General features: G+C 35.9%; 1 protein-coding gene across 2 annotated transcripts; it reads right to left on the reverse strand.

Annotated features, from left to right (window-relative positions):
• Positions 1–998: 998 nt before the first annotated feature.
• pigs (phosphatidylinositol glycan anchor biosynthesis, class S) lies at positions 999–10483 on the reverse strand. 2 transcript variants are annotated; one of them, XM_056446809.1, is made up of 12 exons: positions 10454–10483; positions 10043–10182; positions 9848–9959; positions 9675–9764; positions 7383–7474; positions 7066–7303; positions 6769–6911; positions 5257–5371; positions 5018–5163; positions 4389–4489; positions 4021–4231; positions 999–1708 (listed from the first exon to the last, which is right to left on the reverse strand). In XM_056446809.1, exons 1-12 carry the CDS (start codon positions 10470–10472, stop codon positions 1430–1432), a joined length of 1686 nt encoding a protein of 561 aa, XP_056302784.1. In that variant the 5' UTR covers positions 10473–10483; the 3' UTR covers positions 999–1429. The 2 variants fall into 2 exon arrangements, with proteins under 2 accessions (XP_056302784.1, XP_056302783.1); XM_056446808.1 differs by lacking the exon at positions 10454–10483 and having other exon boundaries at positions 10043–10231.
• Positions 10484–13053: the final 2570 nt, after the last annotated feature.

Raw genomic sequence — 13053 nt, forward strand, 5'->3', positions numbered from 1 at the left:
AGTGTAGTATTCAAGATCTAGTAAGATACAGCTTTATTTTAGGCATCATGGGGATATTCTGGCACCATTTAATGCAAATGTTAAAAATAAATAGAGAAATACTTTAACTAGTAAAAGTTTGCCTTTAATAATCAGCTCAGAGGTTTTTAAATATATTAAATGCCATGGACACCAAATATTTATTGTCGTCATTATGCATGCACGGCACCCCCATACTAAAATATAATAGTAATCTCAGTGTTGTTTTGTATACAGACTCAATTTTTATACCCTGATGAAATCATGTTATGAGTGGGTCAAAAAAATCAGACAATATTTAGTTTCTATTAAGTTTTTCAGTTTTAGATTAAACAATCCAAGACAATCAAGTAATAGGCGTCATGGTGGCACAGTGATCGTCTCACAGCAAGAAGGTCGCTGGTTCGAGCCCCAGCTTGGCCAGTTGGCATTTCTGTGTGGAGTTTGCATGTTCTCCCCGTGTTCGCGTGGGTTTCCTCTGGGTGCTCCAGTTTCCCCCACGGTCCCAAGACATGTGCTATAGGTACACCAAATAAGCTAAATTGGCTGTAGTAGATGTGTGTGAAAGAGTGTGTATGGGTGTTTCCCAGTGTTGGGTTGCGGCTGGAAGGGCATCCACTGCGTAAAACATATGCTGGATAAGTTGGTGGTTCATTCCACTGTGGCGACCCCTGATTAACAAAGAGTCTTAGCTGAAAAGAAAATGAATAAATCAAGTAGATTAAAACTATAAAATTTTTACTTATCTGGACAAATTGATAAAAGTGTAGGAAAACTTGAAAATTATTTGATTATTTTTAATCTATTGTTTTATTTATACAAATAATTATGTTAATTAAATATTTGATTATTATTTTAATTACATTTTAATTTAAAAATGTGATCACTAAATTAAATGTAACACAAATGTAAAAATTTGTTATCTATTTATTCAGAGAACAAAGGTCAAATAAAACATGAATACACCCATAAACCCATCATTTCTGAGGAATTCTTGTAATGTCATTAAAAATAACCTTACAAGCAAATATAATTGATTTTTGTTGTCGAGAATGCCACTCAACCATGTTATAAAAAAACCTCGTAAACTCTAATGAAACTGAGATCATGACCCAGGATTACAGTGTTAAAGCAAGACACAGAGTGCAAACACTTAATGTGCGCATCAACAAAAACCAACAGCAAATTCCTCCCAGACAGAATCAACCATTTCAACAATTCACTGTTCAGTACAGCTGCCAGTGTACATTTAAACCGCAATGTCATTAATCTGATACCAGCTATTGCACAAGTTCTTTTTCAGTTGCTGTCAGTTGAACACTTGGTTTAATAAATTAAATTAAAAGGTACATCCCACACACATCTTCTTTTAATGAATCAGTGTGTTAGCAAACAAACAAGCCATGGCTTCTCAGTCACTTTTAGCTTGTTTTTCTGCTCGCCTTTTCTTAACTTCACTCACTATTTTAAGCAAGGAAAGCACAATAGGCACACACATGGGGAGGAAGAGAGGAATGTAGATGGCAAACTTCTGATCATCTGGAAAGTAAAGCAGATGCAAGAGTGAAGGGTCGAAAAAAGCCCTCTCTGATGCCAGAATAGCTTCCCTGCTGTACTGGAGCGCAAAAGCCAAATTCCCTGCATCCAATTCAGCCACAGCAGACTGGAGAGATGTCACTGCACTGGAAACCTGCGTCAGAAACAATAGAAATAATTAGACATCTGACATCCTCCTGTTTAAGACCCAATGAGAACCAAAATTGACTTCATTATGTGATGAAGTGTTGTCAAAAACCTTGGAATGACTAACTTTGTTATGGGGAGACTCTACTTTTAAAGAACACAACTTTTTGTTTTAGAGAGAAGCTCATTTTATAACTCACCTAGAGTTAATCAGTCGAGTTTCACCATATTTGAATCCATTCAGCTTATCTCAGAGTCTGGTGGAGCACTTTTAGCGTAGCTTAGCATAGACCATTGAATTGGATTAGACCATTAGCATCTCACTCAAAAATGAGCAAAGATTTTCAATAATTTTCCCATTTAAACTTTTTAGACTCTACTATATTTACATTGTGCACTAAGCTGCAGCAGGCACAATGATATTATGCTGTGCCTGAAGATAGCAGTACCGAGTCGTCTTTCACAAACTTCTCCAATGATTTAGGCAGCGCCTGAAAATCTCCAACAATGATTTATGCTGAGCTAAGATGAAAGTGCTCCCCACCAGACTTGGAGATCGTCTGAATGGTAAAACTCTATAAAAAACAGTGGAGTGTTCCTTTAAACATCAATACCATACCACAGAGAAATCTTAAGACATGCACAAATATTGAATTTAAATGAAAGCTGCACTGCTCATTTGCTAAAGTTAAAAATCTTAAACAAGTCTCAATGTATAGATTATTCCTACTGGGACCTGTGCCATGAAGCTGGATTAGCTGGCATGGCCGGCTACATTTTAGTTTAGTTTGCACCTGTCCTGGGTTTTAGATACCATAAAGGTAGCTCACCTTTAAAGGATTAGTTCAACCCTCACATTATTTTAAACACCTAAGACATTTGTTCATTTTCTGAACACAAATTAAGATATTTTAGACAAAATCTGAGAGCTTCCTCATACTCCATATACCGCAATGGCTTTAAAAAATGGTCCTCAGTGTCAGTATAGGGTGCGCATTCATGAGAGCGATGTGCTTTTTATGAGTGTCCTGCTGCTGACATACAGTTGAAGTCAGAATTATTAGCCCCCCTGAATTATTAGCCTCCCCGTTTATTTTTTTCCCCAATTTCTGTTTGGCAGAGAGATTTTTTTCAACACATTTCTAAACATAATAGTTTTAATAACTCATTTCTAATAACTGATTTATTTTATCTTTGCCATGATGACAGTAAATAATATTTTACTAGATATTTTTCAAGACCCTACTAGACAGCTTAAAGTGACATTTAAAAGCTTAACTAGGTAATTAGGTTAACTAAGCAGGTTAGGGTAATTAGGCAAGTCATTGTATAACGATGGTTTGTTCTGTAGACTATCGGAAAAAATAATAATTTTGACCTTAAAATGGTTAATAAAAAATTAAAAACTAAAATTCAAAAATTAAAATTACAAAAGCCTAAATAAAACAAATAAGACTTTCTCCAGAAGAAAAAAATATTATCAGACATACTGTGAAAATGTCCTTGCTCTGTTAAACATCATTTGGGAAATATTTAAAAAAGAAAAATTTATTAAAAGGGGGGCTAATAATTCTGACTTCAACTGTACATCTCAAGTGCGCCTGTGCTTCGTTTCAAACAGAGGAAGACGCACGCAGATATCGGGGGTATACATTAGTGAACAGTGCTCATGAACACACACACACACACACACACACCCTATATTGACACTGAGGAGAACAACAAAGTATTCTTACAGCTTTAAATTGAACCACAGAAGACATATAAACTGTTTTGACTATGCTTGTGATAACTTTCTGAACTTTGAATGAGTCGAGACAATTGTCATCTATGGAGGATCAGAGAGCTCTCAGATTTAATTTAATTTGTGTTCCGAAGATGAACAATGACGGTAGCTAATGCTGCAAGGCTCACAAACTGACATTTAAACAAATCAATTGTGATTAAAGTGATAAAAAGTGACATTATCTGACACATTTTGACATAGCTTATCCATTAAAGTACATGAACATGTAAAAGAGATGTCATCATTTGCATCAGCAACTGAATGGTGCTTAAGTTTACATTGGCTTTTTACTCCTCAGAATGGTGTTTTTTTTGTGCTTAATCTTTAAACTGAAAAACTAAAACTGGCAGGACAATCTAGACTGTGGTGGCAGTAACACCATAATAAATCCTTTTAATGACCATGTGAGTATGGTATGACCATGTGAGTAAATGGCAGGTACCACAATACTGTGGAAAAGTGATATTGTGTTGTTTGGAATATTCCAGTATCGATACGTCATGTACTGAAGTGTGAAGATGTGGAGCTCCCACCTGCAGTGCGATGTTATCATTAATGACGATATTTCCAATCTGGTCGAGCAGCTGAGCCAGAGAGGTGATGGTGGTGCTGGCAGTGGCGATGTTCTCCACGCTGCGGCTCCACATCAGCCTGTCCAGCTCCCAGTCAGCCAGTCCAGCGCTGCCGGGACTCTGAAGCACGAAGCCTGATGGAGGATGAGTTTTATGGACACCCAACATGAGCCTGAAAACACCAAATGATAAACAAATGAGAAAGAACTTTATTGCCAAGTGCACTTACACATGGAATTTATCTGGGAGATAATTATGATGAAAGTGTTGTGAAACACTTTCATTTGGGCAAAGCAGGTATTTGTGAAGTTAGACGGTCGAGAACTAACCGTAACTGTGCCAAGAAAACACCCATCACTTTAGCCATGTTAATGTCGATATTGACAGGACGTTCAGATTCAGGGCCGTACAGATCATTCACATTGTACACCTAGAGATTGAGATAAATACAGGGCAATAGTGTTGAACACTGCACTTTCAGATTTAAGCCTTAGCTGGATACTACACTTCACTTAGAGCTGTGTTACACACTACATGGAAGGTCATTTTCAAAAACCCACAATAGGGGCTCTTTAATACATCTCTAAAATAATATACATATTATGATTAATTGTATTTATTAATGAATATATATATATATATATATATATATATATATATATATATATATATATATATATATATATATATATATATATATATATAATAAATATACATTAATGATAATATTTACAACTCCAATTTAACAAAAAGTCATATAGAACCATATATTTTTAAGGTGACTAAATTTTTCAGAATTTTAGCCCATTCATTCATTAATTTATTTATACAAATGGTATAATAGCAAGCTTCTAGCACAGATATTTACTTCATCTGCCAATCACACTAAGCCATAATGTGGAAAATATTATTCAATACATCATGTAGACCCCCAAAAAAGTAAATCTTAGGACAGTACCATGATGCCGCCCCAGCGCGGGCTGTGAAAGGCATTGGTGGGCACCTCTCTTCTGCTGTGGTCTTTGATGAACAGAGGAGAGTGATGGGCATCTGGCACATACAGCAGGAAGTTCAGGACAGGGTTTGAGGAAGCAGCGTTTGATCCTGTGTGAAAGACAATAACAATGTGTGTCAATTTAAAAAGGAATAGAAATAGTTCCTCAAATCAGCTCATATAAATTAAAAATCAAATTTCACCTAGTCTGGCCTCGACGGGATTGATGACATGAGACAGGCTGTCTGCATTCAGTGTATAGGCCGACACACTGTTGTCAAAACGAGGATTCACCCCTAGAACTGCATAATACAGAATCTAAAAAAAGTACAAATGAAATAAAAGTTATTTGATTTATCAAACAATTGTTCTGTAAAACACTATCATTTTAAATAATTTTCTATTTGAACATTTTAAACTACAGTTCATTCCTGTAGTTCAAAGATAAGCTGTCAGTATAATCTCACATGATTTTTCATAACTCATTCTTTATTCAACTGAATTAAAGTCACTTTTATTCTTTGATTATTATCAATGTTACTAACTAATCATTTTTTTTTCTTTCAGGAATCTTTGATTACCACCTAGTTCAGAGAACCACATTTATTTGAACAGTATTTTATATCATTATTAGTATTTAAATATCACCCTAGGTTAATTATCATTAGTCTATCATTGTTAAAAACAACTTTATGATTAAATATAAAAAGTTAAACTAATTTAAATTAACAAATAATTTAAATGCGAAAAGTTATTATAATAAATAATTTATGTTTAATATATAATTTTTATTTTAATTATTATATATTTTTTAGATTCACTAATGGACACCAAAAAAATTGTTCACTCATAATAAATCTAGTCTTTGCGCAAAATAAAATTCATAATTAATATATAAAAACTAGTTAATATATAAATAATACATATACACCCCTAACAAATCTCTCATTTAAATTAATATTTTCTATGGGAAGCTTTACAAGCTTTATCTATAATATCATCTAACAAAATTACTTATAATAACAGTTCAAAAAGTAGTACAGCCCAATTTATATGTTATAGAAAAATATGAAAAAACATTTTCAAAAATAGCAAAAATCAAGAGAAACAAAAACTATATACAATTTTGTTGAAATTTTGTAGTTTTAATTTATTTATCCAATATTTCGCATGAATTTAATTGTATTATCTTTCCATTTCTAAAGATGTTCTGTGACTAAAATATTATTTTAATAAATATACCCATTTAATAAATATGTTTCGTTTAAATGCACCAAAATCTAGTACCCATACTCACTGAAAAATGGATAAAAACATTCATTTTCAAAATGGGGTGTACTCAATTATGCGGAGCACTACACACACACACTGAAATGAATTTAAACAAATACAAGCAACTCTACTAACATTAGAAAAGTGAATAAATCTGACCCTAAATCATGACAGAATGAATATAGCCTGTTATGTGATAAATATACCCCTGCTCTACATTTTAGCATTACTCCATGTTTCTTCATTGGTCTCAAGTAGGTTAAAAAAAACAATCAAAGCAGCTTTAACAGCCATGCAAATATACAGTGCTATAAACACTACAGCAAACTGACATTTCTACTGCTCCATAACAGCATATCAGCCAATCAGAAGAGAAGTCATTTGTAATCTAAATTAATGTCATTTGTAGGTCCCACAAAATCTACAGTCTTGCTCTTAATTACCTGAGAATCCACAGAAAAGTTGGCAATAGGAGCAAGTTTGTTCAATAACGGCTGAATGTAGCTATGAAGAGCACCCTCGATATCCCAGTGAAGACTGTGTGACTTCGGGTCGGGGTTCAGTAGACTGAAAGTGATCTCATAACCTAAAAGTAGGTAAAACAAGTTTAAAGTGGCAGTTCAGCCATAAAATTACAATATCCTCACCATTTACTCACTCAAGTGGTTGTAAAAATTTTTATTTAAATTCACAGGACCTTTAAATGCATGTGCTATTGAGAAAACAAGCTAAATCCTCACCTGGACTAGATTTGATGGCCCTCATGCTGTCTGCCATACTCTCTTTGGTCACTTTGGTCATTCGGACTCGGTCGCTCAGAGCTGCAGTAATATCCTGATGACTGAAAGACATGGTGCTCGCTATCTGCTCCACTCTTGGGTTTAGACTGGAGATGACTTCATTCAGACTCCAAGAACTTTTAAAAGGAGGGGAACGCAGCAGAGCGGTGCGCCTCTGTCCAACGTACACTTTCACATCCTGGAAGTAAATGAGCTTCAGTAGTGGTTTCAGTATGTGTTTGGAGTAAATAGAAATATGTCTGAGCTCTGAAGCTTACCTCTGGAAGAAGGACGGAGGACTCGGGGATCAGATACACAACCACAGACCCACAGGAACTCTCTGTCAGCGTGTGCAAGGATAAATCAGCCTCTGTGGAGGGAGTTTGAGTTTGTTTATTTCCACATCAGCAACTTATGGACGTTTCATGGCAAGATCAATATGAAAAAAAATTAAACATAACTTCAATAACAACTTCATATTTCAATAAATTATTAAACAATTAGATGTACACTGACGAAGACACACCATCGAAATGTTTGCTATTTCTTTTCTCCTGCGATTTATTTAATAAATTATTGAGTGTGGACCTTCTTTGGTGCTTGTCATAATAAGATAATATACTAAATAAATCAATAAAAATGACAAAGATTTACATTAAACACATTAGATAGTAAGCTCAATTTTTGATAAACATACAAATAAATTTTTAAGAACATGCATCAAAGTGCTCCGAGTATATAAAAATCTTGTCTAGAAGTCTTTTAATTTTCGTGTTCTAATAAAATATGAAACGACTGAAGCTACTAATAAGAAAGAGCTAAGAGTGTGTTGTTCACAGTTGGCTAGTTTGACTTGATTAACATAAACATTGGTACAATTACTCTGTTGTGTGGTTCATTAAAACAAGCGGGAACAGTGGCATGAGATAAAATTTGGCCCATTCTCATCACATTCACACAGACAACGAGCACGTTTAGCCCAGCACACAGAAGCGAGAGTTTAAAGTTATCTTTTTTCATTTGCTGGTGCTGACCAGAATCAAATTAAAAGCAGGATGATGATAATTTTTTTATTTAATGCTATGTCAGCAACAAAAGCTATTTTCATGGCAAGAACATTTAATTAATAAATATACAATTAAAAACAACAATCAAATACATAAAATAGATATAATTTTTTATCATGCATTAATGTTAAAAATCGTTAAATGTTTCCTGGTCCTTTACTTTGCTGAATAACTCTATAAAAGCGAGCTCATTTCATAAAAAAGCCTTCTAAAGTCATTAAAAGCATGAGAGTCCAGTAGTATGTGCTTTACAATAGTAATAGGAATTGTCCAGAACAAACACTGGGTGGGGTCTTCACCTTTAAGCAAAAAAACATGGGTTATTCTTGTGTCCAATACGATATCTGGTAAAAATCACTTGAACAATCCTAGTCTTAAAACGTCTCAAAACTGTTCGAAATTTCAGGTTGTATTTGATACAGTTTATTATTTTTCAATGTAACCCACTCCTCTTGCCACGTTAACATTGAGAAAAGATCTCATCTCTGAAGGAGAGATGTAGCATTTGTTCATCACTTGTTTCAACTCGTCTTCAACTACAAATGTGAACATACTCTAAAAAAACAAAAACAGATGATGAATATTAACAATGAATAATATGAATGTTAAAACTTTCCAATAATGGTTTTCATCTGTAGACCCAGAGCAGGATAATAAAAATACTTCTTAACTAAATACACAATTATTACACTATAATCCATTTGAATGTGCACTTTTATAATTTCTAGATAAACTACAATGACTTGTAACTAATTATTATTATTAGTAGTAGTAATAACAATAATTCCAGTGTTATTACTTAGCATATACTGTAGGCGATTACACAGTTTTACATTCGATAAACTAGATGAAACCTTCAGTTGCTTCAGAAGAGTCAGACTTTCCCTTATCTCTTTCCTTTTTTAAATTCCTGTTTTTAAATAAATTTATAAACCTCTCTTTTACTTATTAAGATTCATTCATTCATTTTCTTTTCAGCTTAGTCCCTTTATTAATCCGAGGTTGCCACAGCGGAATGAACCGCCAACTTATCCAGCACATGTTTTTCTCAGCGGATGCCCTTCCAGCCGCAACCCATCTCTGGGAAACATCCATACACACTCACTCACACACATACACTACTGACAATTTAGCGTACCCAATTCACCTGTACTACATGTCTTTGGAGACTGTGGGGGAAACCGGAGCACCCAAAGCAAACCCACGCGAACGCAGGGAACGCGGGGCTCGAACCAGCGACCTTCTTGCTGTGAGGCGACAGCACTACCTACTGCGCCACTGCGTCGCCTTATTAAGATTATTTATTTTAATAATTTAGAACTTAAATGTATATGGGTGCCACAAAATTTGTTGTGGGTTGAAAGAGTTACAAAAACGTTTCTGTACTGTTTGCTTCTTGTATGAAATGTATGCTCAATAAAAACATTTTTGGGAATAAAAAGTACTCTGATACATGAAAAATAATGTGGATAATATATTAAAGCATAAATAAATGCACTGAACCTGCAGCTGTGGGCTGATTCAAGGCGTCTTCTTCCATTACAGTGGCAGTGCGGTACCTGGTTTCATATTGGTACCTCAAACCTGTCTTAGCTAGAAAGAGGAATAGAAAAAGTGTTTTAAACATCAAAATCTATTTTTTTTTCCGTTTTATTGACTAGAACTAAGTCACTTACCATCAACTTGGTGCTCTTTCTCGCTTACATGACTGAGTGGCATCTTCTTCTGCTGTTCTGGGGTCAGTGTCCCCCGAGAGAAGACCACCTCGATATCAACACTGAGCCGGAGCTGTCAAACACACGATGATGCTTATTGATTGCTGAAATTTACAGCTGCAGAAATATGAATTAAGCCTCGTCGATTATTGTTACCTGGAGCGAGTCGAGTTCGTTGATGTCCGAGAAAGGCAGCCAGGCTCGGTAGGTCTCGGTGGTTTTCCACCACAGCGGGATTCCCACTATTATGACCACTGCAGCGATGGCCAGAGCAGCATATCGCCCTCGCTGCTTTTCTGTTATGCCCAATAAAACAATATCCAATAGCATATATACGCTATTCATTTGTGTTAAACACAAAGGACATCAATACATCCATACAGTGAATGACCCAACCCTCGCATTTCAACATAAACAGCTTAAAGTGAATAAATTAGCAATACGCTGACATTTCTTTTTAGTGTTATTGCTAATAAATGAACATTCGTGCGCAAAGAAAATACATAAACACTTATATGATGTCGAAAAATAACAGGAAATTGTTGCAAATGAATGGACAAGACTCACCGAGCTGCAAGGCTGCCATTGCTGTCTGGAATGACTACCGCAAGACACTCTATTGGACGATTTCATCCAATCAGATGCCAGAAAGCACAGAAACCTCCAATCGGAGTTTAAGAGGGCGGGTTTAATGTCACTTGCACGCCCTTTAAAATGACATGTTATTTTTCTTCCGGCTTGCACTTATACAATTCCTACATACGCTCACCGGCCACTTTATTAGGTACAACTGTTCATCTGCTCGTTAACGCAAATGTCTAATCAGCCAGATGGCTAATCAGTTGGTGCCAGACGGGCTGGTCTGAGTATTTCAGAAACTGCTGATCTACTGGGATTTTCACGCACAACCAGGGTTTGCAGAGAATGGTCAGAAAAAGAGGAAATGTCCAGTGAGCGGCAGTTCTGTGGGCTCAAATGCCTTGTTGATGCCAGAGGTCAGAGGAGACTTTTACAGAGACTTTTACACACCTGAAACTTGTCTATAGCGCTTGTTCACTGCTGCTCTTATAGTTGTGTAAATTGCTTCCTTGTCCTCATTTGTAAGTCGCTTTGGATAAAAGCGTCTGCTAAATGACTAAATGTAAATGTAAAAGAGGAGAATGGCCAGACTGGTTCGAGCTGATAGAAAGGCAACAGTAACTCAAATAACCACTTGTTACAACCTAGGTATGCAGAAGAGCATCTCTGAACGCACAACACGTTGAACCTTGAGGCAGATGGGCTACAGCAGCAGAAGACCACACCGGGTGCCACTCCTGTCAGCTAAGAACAGGAAACTGAGGCTACAATTAGCACAGGCTCACCAAAATTGGAAAGTGGAAGATTGGAAAACATTGCCTGGTCTGATGAGTCTCAATTTCTGCTGCGACATTAGGAAGGTAGGGTCAAAATTTGGTGTCAACAACATGAAAGCATGGATCCACCCAGCCTTGTATCAACAAGGTTGCTGGTGGTGTAATGGTGTGGGGAATATTTTCCTGGCACACTTTGGGCCCATTAGTACCAATTGAGCATCGTGTCAATGCCACACCCTACCTTAGTATTGTTGCTGACCATGTCCATCCCTTTATGATCACAGTGCACCCATCTTCTGATGGCTACTTCCAGCAGGATAACACACCATGTCATAAAGCGCGAATCATCTCAGACTGATTTCTTGAACATGACAATGAGTTCACTGTATTCAAATGGCCTCCACAGTCACCAGATCCCAATCCAATAGAGCACCTTTGGGATGTGGTGGAACGGGAGGTTCACATCATGGATGTGCAGCTGACAAATCTGCAGCAACTGCGTGATGCTATCATGTCAATATGGACGAAAATCTCTGAGGAATATTTCCAGTACCTTGTTTAATCTATGCCATGAAGGATTAATGCAGTTCTGAAGGCAAAAGTGGGTCCAATCCGGTACTACTAAGGTGTACCTAATAAAGTGGCTGGTGAGTGTATAACAGATTATTCAAATCACTCGTAAATATAAATACTGTCATCATTTACTTTTTTGTCGTTCTACATGCATTTCTTCCTTCTGCAGGTGACAAAATAATATATTGTTAAAAATGAAGGTTTTTGTTACATTAAGAGTGAGAGATTTCCCAGAAATATTTAATTGTCCACAAAAATAAGTCTATTCCATTTGTTTTGGTGACAAAAATAAATAAATAAATAAATAAATAGATGTACTCATTCATATATTTAATATTCATAATGAAACATTGGATGAATATGAAATAACATTTACATATCAAGTATAGATTTTTGGGTAATTCTATTAGAGTTAGGGTTAGGGTTAGGCTACTAGGGGTTAGGCTACTAATTTCACTGAACATCATTTTCAAAATGAAGTTAAAATGATATATGTCTTGACGTGTATAAACAGACTCTTTTCATGCTAAATTGTTATGTTTGGTTTTCTTTGTCATAGTCATATTTCTATGTATTTAAAACAGCTACTTTTATGCTAGATTAATTTTCTGTGGTGATGTTTTATCAACCTCATCTAAGAGGTGTCACAACACAAATTCATTTATTTATTTTCCTTCGGCCAAGTCCCTTTATTCATCCGGGGTCGCCACAGCAGAATGAACCCCCAACTTATCCAGCATATGTTTTAGACAGCGGATGTCCTTCCGGCTATAACTCAGTATTGGGAAACACACTTATTCACATTCAAACACGTACACTACGGAAAATTTAGTTTTTTAATTCACCTATACCACATATCTTTGGATTGTGGGGGAAACCGGAGCAACTGGAGGAAACCCACGCCAAAACGGGGTGAACATGCAAACTCCACACTGGCCCAGCTGGGACTCGAACCAGTGACCTTCTTGCTGTGAGATGACAGTGCTAACCACTGAGCCACTGTGCCACCCATAACACAAATTGATCAACGCTTTTTATTAATGCTTTAGTTTTCCATTAATTTTAGAAGAAATAAACAGATGTTTTACCATCCTTGATTTATTATTTATTAAGCAAGAAGGTAAACAATTTAGAAGAATAGTTCATTTACATAGAATTATGCATGATACGATGACTTGCTAAACAACCAATCACAAGGCAGCAACTCTACACTGTAAAAAATTAGATGATTAATTAGTC

Source organism: Danio aesculapii, chromosome 21 (assembly GCF_903798145.1).
Source record: "Danio aesculapii chromosome 21, fDanAes4.1, whole genome shotgun sequence".
NCBI classification, from domain to species: domain Eukaryota; kingdom Metazoa; phylum Chordata; class Actinopteri; order Cypriniformes; family Danionidae; genus Danio; species Danio aesculapii.